The sequence below is a fragment of the Cyclopterus lumpus genome, chromosome 6 (genome assembly GCF_009769545.1).
Source record: "Cyclopterus lumpus isolate fCycLum1 chromosome 6, fCycLum1.pri, whole genome shotgun sequence".
NCBI lineage: Eukaryota > Metazoa > Chordata > Actinopteri > Perciformes > Cyclopteridae > Cyclopterus > Cyclopterus lumpus.
The window spans coordinates 26,904,578-26,923,647 of record NC_046971.1 but is presented as its reverse complement, the minus strand read 5'-3'; the positions used below and the strand labels follow the sequence as shown (position 1 = coordinate 26,923,647).

The 19,070-nt window shown below is 46.6% G+C and overlaps 1 protein-coding gene across 1 annotated transcript in view; it reads left to right on the top strand.

Annotated features, from left to right (window-relative positions):
* The window catches only part of LOC117732329 (cytosolic carboxypeptidase 4), a 186,852-nt gene that overhangs the window by 54,825 nt on the left and 112,957 nt on the right, over positions 1-19,070 (top strand). Inside the window, exon 8 of the mRNA XM_034535221.1 lies at positions 2,552-2,589. Within this exon, the coding sequence (XP_034391112.1) occupies positions 2,552-2,589 (38 nt within the window). The remainder of the gene's footprint in view (positions 1-2,551; positions 2,590-19,070) is intronic.

Sequence of the window (19,070 nt, the reverse complement as noted above, 5' to 3'; positions counted from 1 at the left end):
TACATCCCCAAAAGTATCCCCTGCTTTATGGTCTGTTTGACTCTAAATGACCATAATTTACTAAATGAACATCACGCTGTATTGAAGAAGACTTGAAACTAGAGATTGAACCATAAACTCATGTTTACAATGTGAGGGAATAAATCAAGAGGGAGTCATTTTCTCAAATACTAATATACAACCAGGAGTCGCCCCCTGCTGGAAAGTAGAGAGAATGCAAGTTTTAGGACACTTCCGCATCGTCTTTACTCTGCAGAACTGGAGGTTGGCTCCTGGTGTGATTGAAGGAAAACCTGCGTAATATTTCACTAAACTAATGTTAACATACGTTGTGGAAGAAGTACTCAGATCTCTACTAAAGTAAAAGTAGCAATGTTACAGTTGAGCCCTTTCTAAGAATTACAATATGATTGGTCAATATTTGCTTCATGTTTTTTAACCATTGTTCTCTTTGTTTATGCTTATTTAATTATACAATATGTGTTCTTTTTTTTGGTAGTGTTTTCCTTGTATTGGGTTGTTGTTATTTAGCTTTTCCGGGGTTATCACCAAGAAGCAGGAACGTGTGCTGATGAATGTCTGATCCTCTGGGAACATGTAAGCAGGAGGTGAGGCGACCGCAGGATTAATAAAGGAGGTGACATCAATCAGGGCATTAGTTCAAAACACAGTTCTTCTCATCTTTTCCCATCAAGAAACCAATAGATTACATTTCGTGACTGTTTCATGAACTATGTTGTTCGTCCGTGTGGGTTATACAGGTTTATAATAACAATCTTTATTTTAATCAATCAAATCTCAGCAACTACATTGTAATCAGTGTGGTGATTATCTGTATTTGCATGAAGTCAAAAAAAAGAGAGTATTTCATTTGGGAGTTTTGGGAATTGTGGTTGTTCTTTGGAGAAGTTAAACAGCCCTTTTATTAGTGAGTCTTTAAACTGACTATTTAACCTGCAATGTGTTTTTTTCAAGCAAAGACTCAAACACAAAATATTAATTAAACTGTTTGAATGGAATTGATTAGAATATTTCCGAGATTTGGAGGACTATTCATTTGTGTTGATCTCTTCCATAGCTGTAAAATGCACACAAAGGACAACAGTAACACAGCTGTGTGCTGGGGCCTTAAGAGAGGCGTAGTGTTTCCCATCCGCAGTAAACATAGCTCTCGGGCCAAGAGGTCGTGGCCTCTTGTCACACTTTGGCTGCCCTGTTAGTGACACCCTGCTAGCAATACTACACTGGACAGTGTCACATTCTTCATCTCGATACTCACACACACACACACACACACACACACACACACACACACACACACACACACACAGGCCCTGAGTCTTAATTAAGAACTCATAGTTCTAGTGGTGAATCACCAGGGAGCTGCAATATGAATCGATCAGCTGTCAGATCTATACGCCTCGGATTTAACACCAATACAGCTTCCCCAAAGCACCAGCACACATGTCCGACAGAGGGGTGGAATCAAGTCACATGTTAGGGACACTTAGGAAATGCATGTGAGGGGGAGGGGAAGGAGACAGGGTGGAGGATGAGGGGAAACTGAAAAGAGAGATATGAAGAATAAGAGAAGATGGGAATATAAATGGAACTAAGTGAAGGAAAGAGGGACAAAAGAGGGGAAGATCCTAAGAACATCCAACTGAAACCTGACCGACGTTTTGTGGTTTCAATTCATACCACGATCACACGCACTACAATTTATCATGGATTTAAGTATAAGTAACTTAAATCTAAATTTAAAAAAATATCGTTACAGACAGAACACACAGGTGAATGGTCAGTACCAGGTGTTTGTACAAATGTGGAGCGACCTCGCTAAAATTTGCCTTTGGACCGATGTTGACGATTGTCAGTATGAAATGTTTGTATAATTCATATTTCTATTGAATGTCTGTGACGATGTCCTTGTTAAGTAGATAGTTTTCCTATTTAAAGTTAATCCAAGTTTAGTATTCCATTTCATCAAGCGTTAACAGTATGTGCAGTAAAATACTTTTTATTTGCCCTGTAACAACATTACGTTGTTATGGGAGAGGGAGCAAAGCGAGAATGACTCGGAATGACTTCAGGATGTGTTTAGGTACTTAATATCAGCCAAATGATCATGATGATATGACTCATGAAACAATCAACACAACTTGGCATTCAAAGAAAAAGAAAAAAAGGCAGCTTGAGTGGATTTGCTTTTTGAAGCAGCTTTGCAGGTGAAACATTGCGATATAAATTATGCACGCATCAAAAATCCCACCAAGTCCTATTCTAAAATATATATATTTTTTACACTCACTTTTCTGGAGCTTTTCATAATGTGTCCGTTAAAATGAAGTCCAAGAATGTACTGTGACGCTGCATATAACAACACCTAAAAACACACGTCACACTGTATAATGAAATCTATTTAGTGTGCCTCTGTCGGTCTGATTTTTAAATATTCATCCCACTCATTTGCACACTAGTGTATCATGTACAATTTGTATGTTAATTAAAATGTCTGAAAGTCCAACTGCCCCCTCTGTTTATTTTCCAGGGCAGCCATCGATGCCTTTGCTGCTCTGCTATGCACAAGTAAGTTTTCCTTTTTTCCTTCATCATTCCCAAGCTGATGGTTTCCATCATCTTGGGTGTATATCATCATCATCATCATCATCACTACAACACGACTCACGGCCTTTCTCTGGTGGCACCGTGTTTCTTTCTTATTTATTGGTGTATATATCTTCCTACATGGATGGCTGCTCATGCGATAGCAACGTACTGTGCAGCTGAAGCGGGCTCGAAGAGGAGAAGCATTTCTCCTCTTCGGTTGTGGCTGTTTCCTCCCCCCAGCCATTCAGACTAGTTGTATAAGTGTTAATTCTTGAATTAATTACAGGTGTTTCAGTTTAACGAGTGAACACATTTGCAAGGTGACTTTCAGCCTCACGCGTCGTGGTTACCCCGTAGTAAGTTGCGTAAATGGTTGGGTGTAGACGGTGACCACAGATGGGTACGTATTTAGAATCGATTCATGTGTTTTTAAGAGGAAAGCTGTTCTGTCCCTGTCTTCAACAGCTGCCGTCACTTCAAGCAAGGGACTGATCAAAAATGCTCCTTTTAAAACTCGATAAAGTCAAACCTCTGTTCTGGTATTTGACGTTCTGTCCACGACCCCAGATAACGTAGTTGGAAGCATCGAGTGACTGGTAAGCTCGTAATTTCTCACAGAGGTATTACGCGCTAGGTTCCCCCACCAAATACATGTACTGTATATATCTTGCCACACATATTGGGCCAGCTTGACAAGCTATTGCACTCTGCATGCTTTTAAGTTTATCAAACTGCGTGCAAATGCTTGTATAAGTCATCACTCTCTACAATCTGTAAAAAGGTCTCTAGACTTGATAAAATGTTGAGCTGATAAAAAATGATGTTTGCAGGTAAACCTAAATAAAGCTGACTGGTATAAGATACTATAATAAAGCCGGTGGGAAAATCAAAAACAATACGTGAAGTTCAAATTGGAAGTTGGTATCTCCTTATCAACACAATAACCAGAACCAGATAATTAATATCTGTCATAAGAACTGAATCTCCTCAAATGTTTTCTTGGTCATTCACCAGCAAGATTAAGCACACGTGCACACAACCACTTTTGACAGTTGTACATGTAGCGCCCTGCTGATTTGATTACATGTGTGTGGTGGTGCGTTTTGTTATGAGGTCTGTTGTTTCCCGACTTTTCTGGGCTGGTTCAGGTGTCCAGAGGGTGGGGAGTCAATCAGAAGGAGGGAGGTGAGTGACGATAAAGGGGAGGTGAAGCTAGAGTTCGGGATGATTTCGAGAGTGGGGGAACAGGTGTGTTAGCGGAAGAGTGAACGGAGGGTTTGGGATTGGCGTCGAGGAGCAGCTACACGGAGGACAGTGAGCCGGGTTGAAAGCGCGGTCGGAGTGCGGCGGACCAGCTGACGGTTAACCCGTGAGGGGTTCCTTGAGGACCACGTATCCGGCGAGAAGAGGGGAGGCAGGACGGAGGTTCCGGGGATCATCGCGCTTCCAGAGGGGACCAGCTGGTTTTAGTGGGACTGCATCACTCGCTCTCTCTGGGGATCGTCAGTACTGACCCCGCAGATGAGGAGGATTAACCTGAGCTCCAACAAGCGCGCCAGCCTAGGGTACCCTAGAACGGACTGTTAACGCCCGGGATGAGTGTGTGTTTCTGTTATGCGTATTGTTTTGGGAAGAATAAATGTTAATGTGGGTTAATCCCGTGTCTTGATAGAATTCCAGGGTTAGCAACCTGCTATATTTATAAAGGACACGAGGAGTTTAACCCGGGATATATATGTATATAAATGCATGGGAGTTGAGCCCACACCAACAGTAGGCCATAGTGAGAATTTAAGTAGACCCTCTTTCAGTGCACCTCCCATGCAAACAGGGGGAAAGTAGGAGGACCCTGACTAAAACAGCAACAGAGAGGGGGGGCTACATACACAATCGCTATGTCACTACTCAACTAACTATGCTACAAACCAGCATTGATAAGCGGCACATTTATTAATGCTGATCTAACAGCCTGCCCAGGACCAGTCTTATCCATCCATGACTCACAACCGTGAATACACAAGGCAGAAGGTCCATAATTCATCGAGGTTTTTTTTCTCCGCTGCACCGCTGATATTTACGTCATATTACCTTGAATTTGTAGAGAAAAGCTGAAGACTGTTGTCTGTGTCATAGACTTTGTATGATACATCACCCGTGATATCTAGCTGACATCTACTGACATCTACTGACAACTACTGACATCTATTGACATCTACTGACATCTAGCTGACATCTAGCTGACATCTACTGACATCTACTGACATCTAGCTGACATCTAGCTGGCATGACATCTAGCTGACATCTACTGACAACTACTGACATCTACTGACAACTAGCTGACATCTTCTGACATCTACTGACAATTAGCTGACGTCTTCTGACATCTACTGACAACTACTGACATCTAGCTGACATCTACTGACATCTAGCTGACATGACATCTAGCTGACATCTACTGACAACTAGCTGTCATCTACTGACATCTACTGACATCTAGCTGACATCTATTTCAATTCAATTCAGTTTATTTTGTATAGCCCAATATCCCAAATTACAAATTTGCCTCAGAGGGCTTTACAATCTGTACACATACGACATCCCTGTCCCAGGACCTCACATCGAATCAGGAAAAACTCCCGAAAAATAACATTTCACAGGGAAAAAAGGGAAGAAACCTTCAGGAGAGCAATAGAGGAGGATCCCTCTCCCCGGATGGACAGAAGCAATAGATGTCATGTGACCAGATGAACAGAGTTAGAGTTACATAAACACATTACATGAATATGACAATGTATGAATGGAACTCCAATCCATGAAACAGAAGGAGGTAGAGAGGAGGGGGCGGGGCATCAGCAGGGCCAAGGTGGGAGGCCGGCTCACCAGGCATCAGACACCTCCAGGTCCAATGGACCCTATGAGACGTGAAGTCACAACGACTCCGGGGAGGAAGCAGAGTTAATAAGGTGCAATGGAGAGATGTAAATGTATCCATAAGGAGAGAGAGAAGAGGAGAGAGGTGCTCAGTGTATCGTAAAACATCCCCCAGCAGCCTATAAGCCTATAGCAGCATATCAAGGGGCTGGACCAGGGCAAACCTGATTCAGCCCTAACTATAAGCACTATCAAACAGGAAAGTCTTAAGTCTATTCTTGAATGAGGTGACTGTGTCTGCCTCCCGGACTGAAAGTGGAAGCTGGTTCCATAAAAGAGGAGCTTGATAACTGAAGGCTCTTGCTCCCATCCTACTTTTTAGGACTCTAGGAACCACAAGTAGCCCCGCATTTAGTGAGCGCAGCTCTCTAGTGGGGCAATATGGTACTACAAGCTCCTTAAGATATGATGGTGCATCACCAATCAAGGCTATGTAGGTGAGGAGAAGAATTTTAAATGTGATTCTTGATTTTACAGGGAGCCAGTGCAGAGCTGCTAATACAGGAGTCATGTGATCTCTTTTCTTAGTTTTTGTGAGTACACGAGCTGCAGCATTCTGGATCAACTGGAGGGATTTAAGAGACTTATTAGAGCAGCCTGATAATAAGGAGTTGCAGTAATCTAGTCTGGAAGTAACAAACGCGTGAACCAGCTTTTCTGCATCTTTTTGAGACAAGATGTGCCTGATTTTTGAAATGTTACATAGATGAAAAAATGCAGTCCTTGAGATTTGCTTAACGTAGGAGTTAAAGGACAAGTCTCGGTCAAAGATAACGCCGAGATTCTTTACAGTGGTGTTGGATGCCAGGGCAATGCCATCTACAGAAACCACATCACCAGATAATTGATCTCTGAGGTGTTCAGGGCCCAGTAAAATAACTTCAGTTTTGTCTGAGTTTAACATCAGGAAGTTGCAGGTCATCCATGTTTTTATGTCTTTAAGACATTCTTGAATTTTAGCGAGCTGGTTGGTCTCTTCTGGTTTGATCGATAGATATAATTGAGTTTCGTCTGCATAGCAATGAAAGTTTATAGATTGTTTCCTGATAATGTTGCCCAAAGGAAGCATATATAAGGTAAATAAAATTGGTCCAAGCACAGAACCTTGTGGAACTCTGTGATTAACGTTGGTGGTCATTGAGGATTCATTGTTTACAAATACAAATTGAGATCGATCTGATAAATAGGATTTAAACCAACTTAGTGCGGTACCTGAAATGCCAATCGACTGATCCAATCTCTGTAATAGGATGTCATGATCAATGGTGTCGAACACAGCACTAAGGTCTAATAATACCAGTACGGAGATGAGTCCTTTATCAGCACTAAGGTCTAACAAGACCAGTACAGAGATGAGTCCTTTATCAGCACTAAGGTCTAACAATACCAGTAATGAGATGAGTCCTTTATCTGATGCAATTAGGAGGTCATTTGTAATTTTCACCAGTGCTGTCTCTGTGCTGTGGTGTTTTCTAAATCCTGACTGAAACTCCTCAAATAAACTATTCTGATGTAGAAAGTCACACAACTGATTTGAGACTACTTTCTCAAGGATCTTAGAGAGGAAGGGAAGGTTAGAGATTGGTCTGTAGTTAGCCAACACCTCTGGATTAAGAGTGGGCTTTTTCAGGAGAGGTTTAATTACAGCTACTTTGAAGGAATGTGGTACATGGCCTGTTAGCAAAGACACATTAACAATATCCAGCAGAGAGGTGCCAATTAAAGGCAACACGTCTTTAAGCAGCCTCGTTGGGATGGGGTCTAAGAGACAGGTAGACGGTTTAGAAGTAGAAACCATTGAGGACAATTGGTCTAGGTTAATGGGAGAAAAGCTATCCAAATATACACCAGGGCATACAGCCGTTTCCAAGGCCACTCCTCTTGATGACAGATCGGCAGTAGTTAAGGGCAAGAGAGCATCAATCTTGCCTCTAATAGTTCAAATCTTTTCATTGAAGAAGTTCATGAAGTCATTACTACTGAGGTCTATAGGAATACACGGCTCCACAGAGCTGTGACTCTCTGTCAGCCTGGCTACAGTGCTAAAGAAAACCCTGGGGTTGTTCTTATTTTTCTCTATTACTGATGAGTAATAGGCTGCTCTGGCATTACGGAGAGCCTTTTTATATGTTTTAAGACTATCTCGCCAAACTAAATGTGATTCTTCCAGATTGGTGGAACGCCATATGCTTTAAAGCTTTCGTGAAGTTTGCTTTAGTTTGCGGGTCTGAGGGTTCTACCAGGGAGCAAACCTCCTTTGCCTCACTGTCTTTTTCTTCAGTGGGGCTATCAAGTCTAGTGTCATTCTCAGTGAGCCTGTAGCACTATCGACAATCTGATCAATCTGGGACGGACTAAAGTTAGCACAGGAGTCCTCCGTCACATTGAGACGTGGTATTGAATCAAATGCAGAAGGAATCACTTCTTTAAATTTAGCTACAGCACTGTCAGTTAGACATCTGGTGTAGAAACTTTTGACTAACGGTGTACACTCCGGGAGTATAAACTCAAAAGTTATGAGGTAATGGTCTGACAGAAGAGGGTTCTGTGGGAAGACCTCCAATATCCTCTCCTCTCCTCTCTTCTCCTTCTCTCCTCATTTCCGTTTCCGGTTGTGAGTGAGTGTGCGTGGTGAGCGTGTGGCAGGTGGTGGTGGATGTGAGTTTTGGCAATCCGTCAGGGAGTCCGGCTGGTTCTCCCTGACGGCAGCGTGTCTGTGGAGGAGGTGCTGCTGGCAGTAGGAGAGCAGGTGGGACACGACCATCTCTCCTTCGCCTCCAGGATGAATAAGGCGGTGGTCGTGTTCGTGAGCAGCGAGGCTTGTGTGCATAAACTAGTAGAGAGTGGCGTGTTTATCAGAGACCTGTTCGTGCAGGTCTCTCCGCTGTCAACGTCCTCAACGCGCATCACCGTGTCCGGTGTTCCTCCTTTTATTCCTAACAACCTGCTGGAGAAAGAGCTGCTCAGGTTCGGAAAGTTCGCTAGCGGGTTCAAAGCTGTGAGTCTGGGCTGTAAAGACCCCAAGCTGAGACACGTCCTGTCCCTCAGACGCCAGGTCTTTATGTTTTTAGAGTCACCCTCACAGTCACTAGAGGTGTCCTTCAAGGTGAGGCACAGGGAAGGGTTATACATGGTGTACGCGAGCTCGGGGCAGATTAAGTGTTTTGAGTGTGGACAGGCGGGACATAAGCGCTTTGCGTGCCCGCAGAAGCAGCAGAAGAGCGCGGAGAAGCTCGCTGTGGACGCGGGTATTACGGAGGCTTGCGCCGTGGACGCGGCACTCCTCGCGGCTGTCCTTGTCGCCGCCCCCGGGGATGTTGTCGGTCCCGTTAGTGGGGCCGCGGCTGTCCTCGTGGCCAGCCCAGGGGGCGTTGCGGGTCTCGCGGACACTGTTTTCCCTGTTGGTGGGGGCGCGGCGCTTCTCGTGGCTGGTCCCGTGAACGTGGCTGGTCCCGTGAACGTGGCTGGTCCCGTGAACGCGGCTGGTCCTGTGGACATGGCCGGTCCCGTGGACGCGGCTGGTCCTGTGGACGCGGCTGGTCCTGTGGACATGGCTGGTCCCGTGGACACAGCTGGTCCCGTGAACGCGGCTGGTCCCGTGGACATGGCTGGTCCCGTGGACGCGGCTGGTCCTGTGGACACGGCTGGTCCTGTGGACACGGCTGGTCCCGTGGACGCGGCTGGTCCTGTGGACATGGCTGGTCTCATGGATGGGGATATGAGGGGTGCGGTTAGCTGCGCCGGTTCTGAAGTTAACAGGGTCAATAAGGAGGATCAGGGCTAGTCTTGCATTCAGGAGGTTTCTGTGGTTCAGAACCTCATTGCGTGTGGTCCTGATGCAGCACCACAGTCAGGCTGTGATGAGGCAGCAGCAGTTTCTGTAGGTGGAGCTAACAACAGAGCCGCAGAGGATGAGCAGGGGGCAGGGGAGGTGTCCAACAGCCAGCTGTCTACTGGAGCAGAGGACATGGATGATGAGAGTGGGTCAGAGGCTTCATCCTATGTGGGAACAGGCCTTAAAGGTGCTGATCGGTACTCGTTAGAGGAGATCAACACATTTTTGGATGAAACTTTCAATAAATCTGTAAATGTGAGTGATCACTTTGATGACATTGAAAAGTTCATTCGGTCTGTTGGGGCGGTGAAGAGAGAGGTGGGCTATGATCTGTTGGATGAACGAAAACGTTTCCGTTTGAAAAAACACCTCACAACTCTGAGGAAGGCAAAGAAAGGCAAACAGGGTAAAAAGGTGACGACTAAGAAAAGATAATCATGTGCAACAAGGGTTACTCTATTGGCTGCTTACTTCTGGTCTTGTCCTGTCTCCTTCTCTCCTCTGACCTTGCAATGCAGCACTTACATCTAGGGTCTTTAAACATCAATGGTGGGAGGGATAGGCTTAAAAGAGCATCACTAATGGAAGTTATAAACCAGAAAAAGTTGGACATCCTCTTGTTGCAGGAGACCCATAACATTCCTTTGGATGAGGTCGACTGGGGGTTATGGTGGGAGGGCTCATGCACCCTGAGCCACTGCACCAACCTTAGTGCTGGAGTAGCCGTGCTAATTAGAAAAGCAGTGAATGCGGAAGTCCTGACGGTCAGGGAGGTGGTGAAGGGCCGTCTGCTGGTGGTGAGGGCAGATATAGAGGGCTCAGTTTTGTTAACATTTATGCACCGAATAAGGGGCCAGATAGAGCATGTTTTTTTACTTTGCTGCTAAATGAGCTGCCAGCAGGAGCAGCTGATCATTGGGGGGGATTTTAACTGCACGCTGGACTTCACCGCAGATAGAAACAGTGAGGAACCACACCCACAGTCAGCTCAAACGCTTCATAACGTCATCACTCAATTACACATGTTGGACACCTGGCGAGTGAAACACCCGCAAGCTAGGCAGTACACTTGGGTGAGGTTGAGCAATGACAGGGTAAGTGCAGCTAGGCTGGACAGGATTTACATCTCGGACTGCCTCAGCTCCAGTATAAAAAATAGCACCATCAGTCCGGTTGGGTTCACCGATCACCACCTCGTCAGTTTAGTTTTGATTACCTCCCCAGGTGTAAGGGTTAACTCCTACTGGCATTTTAATAACAGACTTCTGCACGACAGCACTTTTTGTCAGGGCTTTGAGGTTCTTTGGCAGCAGTGGCAAGCTGAAAAAGCGTGTTTCAGCTCTCTGAAGCAATGGTGGGAGGTCGGTAAGGCACAGATATGTGTGTTCTGCCAACAGTACACCGCAAACGCCACCGCAGTTAAAGACCTCGAGGCTAACATAAAGGACATTGAGGAAAGTTTGCAGAGAGTGCCAGATCCCAGAGTGGGCCAGCTACTGAGGGACAAGAGGATAGAGTTGAGTTCTTTCCTACACTCTAGGGAGCGCTGGTTAGGGCTCGGTTTCTCCAGGTGAAAGACATGGATGGCCCAACCTCGTTCTTTTTCTATTTGGAGAGATCAACTGCACAGAGAAAACAAATGACCTGTCTGAAGCTCCCGGGAGGCAGGGTAACCACGGACCAAAAGGAGATGAGGATCCATGCCATGGATTTTTACACCACGCTGTTTGGGGAAGAACAATGCTGCCAAGAGAGCCGTAAGGAGCTCCTGGAGGGGCTTCCACGTCTCAGACCAGAGGAGAGGGCTGCGCTGGACGGGGAGCTGACGCTGGAGGAGCTGACGGTTGCGGTGGGCCAGATGACCTCGGGAAGAACTCCGGGAATCGACGGCCTCTCCACGGACTTTGTGAAGCGTTTCTGGAATATCATCGGTCCTGACTTCCATGGTGCCCTGATGGAATGCTTAAGGACAGGATCGCTTCCTGTTTCCTGCAAACGAGCAGTACTCTCCTTGCTGCCTAAGAAGGGCGATTTGGCTCTCAAGAACTGGAGACCAGTGGCCCTGCTTTGCACGGACTACAAGGTGCTCTCCAGAGCCTTGTCCAACAGACTCAGAGACTACTTGGGATCAATTGTAAATAGTGACCAGACATACTGTATCCTGGGTCGAACAATCATGGACAATATATTTCTTATTCGTGATGTGCTGGATGTGTGTAGATTTCACGATGTAGATGTTGGCATTGTCTCCCTGGACCAGGAAAAGGCCTTTGACATGGTGGACCACTCCTATTGGTTTTCTTCACTTAGGGCTTTTGGGTTTGGTGAAGGTTTTCTAGCTTGGGTGGGTTTGTTGTACAGCGGTGCAGAATGCATGGTGAAAATGGGAGCTGGGCTGGGCCGACCGATCCCTGTACGACGAGGGATAAGGCAGGGTTGTCCTATTTCAGGGCAGCTTTACAGCCTTGCTTTTGAACCCTTGTTATGCAGGTTGAGGAGTCGGCTCAGTGGTCTGTCACTGCCAGGGTCCTCCCATCTTTGTCGTCCTCTCACTGTCAGCATATGCTGATGATGCAAACATTTTCATCAGGGTGATGTCGTTTTGCTGCAGGATATCTTGTCACTCTATGAGAATGCCTCTTCTGCACAGGTGAATTGGGAGAAATCGGAGGCCTTATTGGTAGGACGGTGGACGCAGCAGGTGGTGCCTCACCTGCCCGCAGGTCTTCAGTGGGGAAAAGAGGGATTGAAGGTGCTGGGTGTGTTCTTGGGTTCTGAAGACTATCAGAAAAAGAACTAGGAGGGAGTTGAAGGGAAGGTGTGTGTCCGTCTCTCTAAGTGGAGATGGTTACTGCCCCAGCTGTCCTTTAGGGGGAGAGTCCTGGTTGCTAACAACTTGGTTGCCTCGACTCTCTGGCACAGACTCATCACGCTGACACCACCAGGAGGCCTCATAGCAGTGGTACAGAGGTCTGTTGTGGACTTCTTCTGGTCTGGCCGGCACTGGATTCGTGCAGCAGCTCTCTATCTGCCTGTGGCAGAGGGGGGGCAGGGCCTCATTGATATCCAGTCCAGGGTCCTCTCTTTCAGACTGCGGACTGCACAGAAGCTGCTTTATGACTGCGGCCCCAGCTGGATGGACACTGCTCGACTGCTGCTGAGGAGGGCTGGGCGGTTGGGATACGACAAACAGCTCTTTCTCCTACAACCTGAGGAAGTGGACTTGGCTGGACTGACGTCGTTCTACAGCTCTGTCCTGCAGGCCTGGCAAGTGTTTAACATCTCACGTGAACCCAACGAGGCTCCAGGCGTGTGCTGGAGGAACCTCTGTTTTTCAACAGGTTCATAAGGACTCAAACGCTGCAGTCTGCCAGCCTACAGACGCGGCTAAGAGAAGTCGGCTGCACCAAACTGGGACATTTGGTGAAGATGTCATCAACGGCATCAGCCGTGGTCGCCTTCAGGCAGAGCATCAACATCGCGTCTGTCAGGGTTGACTGACAGGATAGTGAAGGAGGTCTGTGCCGCCCACAGTGCCGCAACAGCTGAGAGCAGTTGTAGGACGCCATGCTCTGTCTGGCCGGTGGGATGAAGAAAGTGAGTACACCCCTCCCACTCTGCTCATCGCCCCAGTGGTGGGGGACTGGCAGGAGGGGAGGAAATCGGCTGCTGACTTTCACAACCCCTCACCTGGACAGTTTTCAGGCAGCGAGGAAAAAGGCAATTTACGAAATCTGCGTAAAAGTTGTGAACCTGCGCTCTCTGGCAGGGTTGAGGGAGTCGAGTTGGACCGAGTACTTTGGCCCAGGTTTTTCCCTGGGGGGCAGTTGGAGGTGTTTGTACAAAATGCCCGTTGAGAAGCGGACAGCAGACCTCCAATGGCGGGTTGTACACGGGGCAGTAGCCACAATGCTATTTCTGCGGTCAGACGGAGACCCTGGAGCACTTGTTTGCTCGGTGTCCTCGGCTCTCAGTACCGTTTGAACTTTTGAAAGTGTGGTTTCAGGGTCTTGGAGAGAGTTTTTCTTTGTATTTATTCATTTTCGGGCCAAAATATTCCGCAAAAAAGAAGGCTGTCCACACGCTGGTGAACTTTTTGTCCGGTTCTGCCAAGCTAGCCATCTGGCTGATGCATAAGAATCGGGCTGGGGGTTCTGGTTGTGAGGACCCGGTGCAAGTCTTGAAGGGACTGTTGAAAGCTCGACTCAGGCTGGAACACGCTTATTACACGGCAATGGACAACATACAGACTTTCAGGGGTAGATGGACTACGGGGAGCATTTTATGCTCAGTGGGTGATGGTGGAGAGCTGGTGCTGAACTATTGATTGTCCTTGTTCTGAAGATTTTTTGTTTGTTTGTTTGATTATTATTTGTTTGTCTTTCAAGTGATGTTTTAGAGTGGTTTCTATTTTCACTACAATAGTGGAATAAAGGAATTTTTAAAACCAAACCTCTCCTCCTCTCCCCTGCTCTCCTCTCCTCTCCCCTGCTCTCCTCTCTTCTCCTCTCCTCTCCCCTTCCGTTTTCGGTTGTGTGAGTGAGCGTGGTGCGGAGTTTGAGTGGCTGTTCACTGCTTTGGGGTTCTTGTCTGTTCTTCCGTCCTCGCGCATGATCAGGTGAGGTACAGAGCAGGTAGTACTGTGTTCTTGGGGGTTGTGTGGGAGGATGGTGTCCTCTGAGACGTCACGCCCGACCCTCCGGCAGGGAGCCCGGGTAGTTCCGCCGGACAGCAGCGTGTTGGTGGAGGAGGTGCTGCTGGCTGTCGGGGAGCAGGTCAGACACGACAACCTTTCCTTCGCCTCGAGGATGAACAAGGCGGTGGTTGTGTTCGTGAAGAGCGAGGCTTGTGTCCACCAGCCGGTGGAAAGTGGTGTGTTTATTAGGGACAGCTATGTGCAGGTGTCTCCGCTCTCAGCTCCCACCACGCGGGTCACCGTCTCCGGTGTTCCGCCGTTTATACCGAACGAGCTGCTAGAAGTTGAACTGGGCAGGTTTGGAAAGTTTGTTAGCCGACTTAAAATGACCAGGCACGTGCTGTCTCTGAGACGGCAGGCCTTCATGTTCCTGGACTCGCCGACTCAAACCCTGGAGGTGTCATTCCGGGTGAAACACGGGGACGGATCGTACATGGTGTACGCGAGCTCGTGGCAGATCAAGTGTTTTGAGTGTGGAGACGTGGGTCACAACCGCTTCACGTGTCCGTATAAGCAGCAGAAGAGTGCGGAAGCCCTGGCCGCGACGATCGTGGCCGGTCCCGTTGACGCGGTGGACCCCGCTGACGTAGCGGGTCCCGTTGATGCTGTGGACCCCGCTGACGTAGCGGGTCCTGTTGTTGGGGCTGTAGTTGGTCCAGTTAGTGGCGCATCTTTGGATTATAATAATAATAATAATAATAATAATAATAATAATGTGGTGATCAGGACGATCAGGACGCATCTCCTGTGGTGGAGAACCTCACTGCAGATGGTACCACAGCTCCATCACAGGCAGGCTGTGAAGAGGCAGCTCCAGGTTCTGCAGCTGGAGGTCAGAGCAGAGCCTCAGAGGAAGGACAGGGTGCAGGAGCTGTGTCCAACAGCCAGCTGTCCTGTGATGTAGAGGACATGGAGTATGAGAGCGATTCCGGATCTGGATCTGGTTCTGAAACGGGTATTAAAGCCACAGACCTTTACTCACTAGAGGAGATAAATGCGTTTTTAGATGTAACCTACAAGAAATTTGTCAAAGTGGGCGATTACTTTGGCGACATCGAGAAGTTCATCCGGTCTGTCGGGGTGGTGCAGAGACAGGTGCGGCTGAATCTCTTAAGCGAACGAAAGTGGTTTCGTCTGAAGAAACACATCACATTACTGAGGAAAATCACGGTAGGAAAGGAAGGGATAAGAAAGGCTAAACAACATTAAATAAACAGTTTATGAGGGTTAGGGTTAGGGTTGTTTATTTGTTTTTGTTCTTTGGCTATATTTGGTTGTTTGTTTGTTTGACTATTATTTACTTGGTTTTCAAATGAAGCTGTAGAGTGTTTTGCTGTTCTTGCGATAGTGGAATAAAGCACTCTTTAAAACCAAAACCTCTCTGTAACAAGCTCCTGGCTGTCACATGCAGGTTTCCCCCCCCCAGCACCAAGGAATGAACACACTTAGTGTATATTTTGGAATATCCTTTATTTAGTTGCAGACTGTCCCCCTGCTCTCCCCTCTCTTGTGCCTCCAACTGTATGCCCCATATATAAGGCAGAGTCACTCAGGCCTTGATTCCCTGCAGCTGAGGCCAATTCCCGGCACCTGTTCCCTGAACCACTCCCCCACACCCCTCCGCAGGTGAGCCTAACCACGCCCCAGCCACCACACTCTCCTCTCCTCTCCTCTCCTGGTGGTAACTATAAAAACAAAACAAAGGGTTCTGGGACTCTTTGTCGTAATGCTTTAGGTCTTCCTGCAGGGGTCACTTTTGCTCTTTGTCTCTAGTCGTGTGGCATTTACAGGCTGAGCACCTGATGGATCACATTGTGTGTGTGTGTGTGTGTGCATGTATCTATGTTTTTTTGTTTTCTTTCACACATGCTCATTTAGCGTTTTAGTTTTTCTGAATGGACCTCTCTCAGAATACATAAACACACACACACTGCATATTATCTTTTATTGTTTTTTGGTTCCACGTACAGCATACGCCACAATGCACCCCCACACTTCTCTCGCTGCCCCCCTCCCCGCAAGGATGTTGTGTATGTCTGCAGGGGCTCTTTGATTCTGAGCTGTGTGTGTGTGTGTGTGTGTGTGTGTTCGGCTGAGCCTGTGGAGTTGTGAAGAGCTCTCGTTTGTCAGCGCGAGGTTCTTATACAGTGGCCGTCACTCTCTGTCCTGCTCAAAATCTCTCATGGAAGATGCAGAGCAGGGAAAAAAAGTGTTGTTTTATGAAATGTTTATTTCATTAAGCAAGGCAAGTTTATTTGTGACCCTAACTCTCTACCTGACCCTAACCCTCTACCTGACCCTAACCCACTACCTGACCCTAATCCTCTACCTGACCCTAACCCACTACCTGACCCTAATCCTCTACCTGACCCTAACCCACTACCTGACCCTCTACCTGACCCTAACTCTCTACCTGACCCTCTACCTAACCCTGACCCTAACCCTCTACCTGACCCTAACCCACTACCTGACCCTCTACCTGACCCTAACCCTCTACCTGACCCTAACCCTCTACCTAACCCTGACCATCTACCTAACCCTGACCCTAACCCTCTACCTGACCCTAACCCTCTACCTAACCCTCTACCTGACCCTCTACCTAACCCTAACCCTCTACCTGACCCTAATCCACTACCTGACCCTAATCCTCTACCTGACCCTAACCCACTACCTGACCCTAACCCTCTACCTGACCCTCTACCTAACCCTGACCCTAACCCTCTACCTGACCCTAATCCTCTACCTGACCCTAACCCACTACCTGACCCTCTACCCGACCCTAACCCTCTACCTGACCCTCTACCTGACCCTAACCCTCTACCTAACCCTGACCCTAACCCTCTACCTGACCCTAACCCTCTACCTAACCCTAACCCTCTACCTGACCCTAACCCTCTACCTAACCCTAACCCTCTACCTAACCCTAACCCTCTACCTAACCCTGACCCTCTACCCTCTACCTGACCCTAACCCTCTACCTAACCCTAACTCGCCTGGGCACTCTTTGGCTCCCTTGTTCGGGGCCGGCAGTTTTCATCCCCAACTCGTCACAGACGGGTGTTTAGTATCACGGTTTGGGTTCAAGCTAATATGTTTGTGACCTGTGTTCACTTAGTCAGTGAGTTAGTTAATGTACTTGTGTAACTTAAAAGGAGTCTGACGCAGGACAAACTCAGGAGTCCTGGGTGAAAGTCCTGTGTATTTGTTCAAACAATCCATTTGCTCCGACCTCCACCCGACATGGACTTTCTGGCTCATTATACTATGAGTAAAAAGGACAAGTTCAATTTATTATTTAGACAAATAAGTAATTAACACACACACACACACACACACACCTTCTATTCTTATCTATAGGATAGTCAGATTTGTACAATAAAGGCCCATCATTAATTCATTTCATCCAGTCAGTGTTTAATGCAGGTTCACGTACTCTATGCACCTGCAAAAACGTTGTTAATGGAAGTGAGAGTAAAAATGAGACTAGCAGGACTACAGAGGGCTCCGATCACCTCTGGTAATAAAGTTAGCACAACAGGTGATGCTTTATTCTTCCCTCTCTCTTTTTCTTTTCTTTTCTTGTTTCTTGTTTGTCTCTCTGATCCACTTGTCAGGAGCTCACGGACACATTGTTGGTTTAGAGTCACTCCTCCAGAGGCAGCGAGAGGGATTCGGAGGGCTGCAAGCTTTTTTCATGATTTATGCAATATTGTGCTGCGCTTCATGTCAAAGTGCCAATTTGCAAAGAACATCAAGGGCAACGCGTTCGCTCATAAACTAGAACATCGAAATGAGCCCGCTCTCAGAGTTTCACTTTGATCTATAATGCAATGTTTGGAGTGAACATAAAGGCAACAATTAGGCTAATATCAAGTCGTATTTGTAGATTTGAAATATGTTTTCGTTCCTGGCGACCAATGTATTCTGAATGCAGTTTCTTTCCCTGATCCCGAACTCTTCTGGGAGCATATTTAATCTAACTACGCTTAGTCTGTGTTTGGCATCTCACCGACTGCACTTCAGTGTTTGTCTGCAGACCTTTTTTTAGACGTATTTCAGCATATCAGCTTTATTTGTCAAGGTTATCCTCGCCTCCGAATTAAGCCCACTACAGCTAAGGGTTCTTCCCGTTAGACTTTTGAAACAATTAGAATGTGTCTATTCTGGATTTGTAGTTCATCAATGTTTGCTGCAATAGATTACATACTACATTCTTCACCTTTTCTATAACTCCCATAGAGCAAATGTGTATCCATACCCTATGTGTGTGTTTGAAGTGTGCTGCCACGTATTAAAGAGTAAAGCCAATATAACCACTGAGAAACATACACCCTAGGACGTACTAGGTTCTCCTCATGCATGGTGTCTTTTCAAAATAAACTTCTTCTCACAGGAAATGTGGCTTCCCTTCATTACATCCGCAGTGTCTTTTCAAAATAAATGTATGTGCTCACGGGAAACATACAGTTCCCACTTGTTTTACGCGTAGTGTCTTTTCAAAATAAAATTCCAATGTAGCTTTACTTATTTTTTAGGTTTATTTACACAACAAAAATACTGGGTTAAGTTTAGGAAGACCTTATGGTTAAAAACATTTACATTTGTTACATAATTGAAAAATTATGCCAACAACTTTGCACATTTTTTCCACATTCCTGTTAAAGGCGTGTTATAACGCTCATTCTGACGGTGCCACTTTACACTGATGAGTCAGACCCGTTTTAATGCATCAGCCCTGAGATGGACTGATGACCTCACCAGGTAGAGACTCCAGTCCCCCAGATCACAACCCACTCCTCAGACGGGGCTAACCATCATGATGCCTGACGGGTGGGTCACAGTTTCCATTATCAGTGTCGTTGTGTGTGCCATGGATAATACATAATGGATAAAGGAATAATGTAATCTTTAATTCTATAATATATCAAATCTAATTGAAACTGTGGCTATTGTTTTCTGATTAAATGATCTCAATGACTTTCCCACATAATGACAACT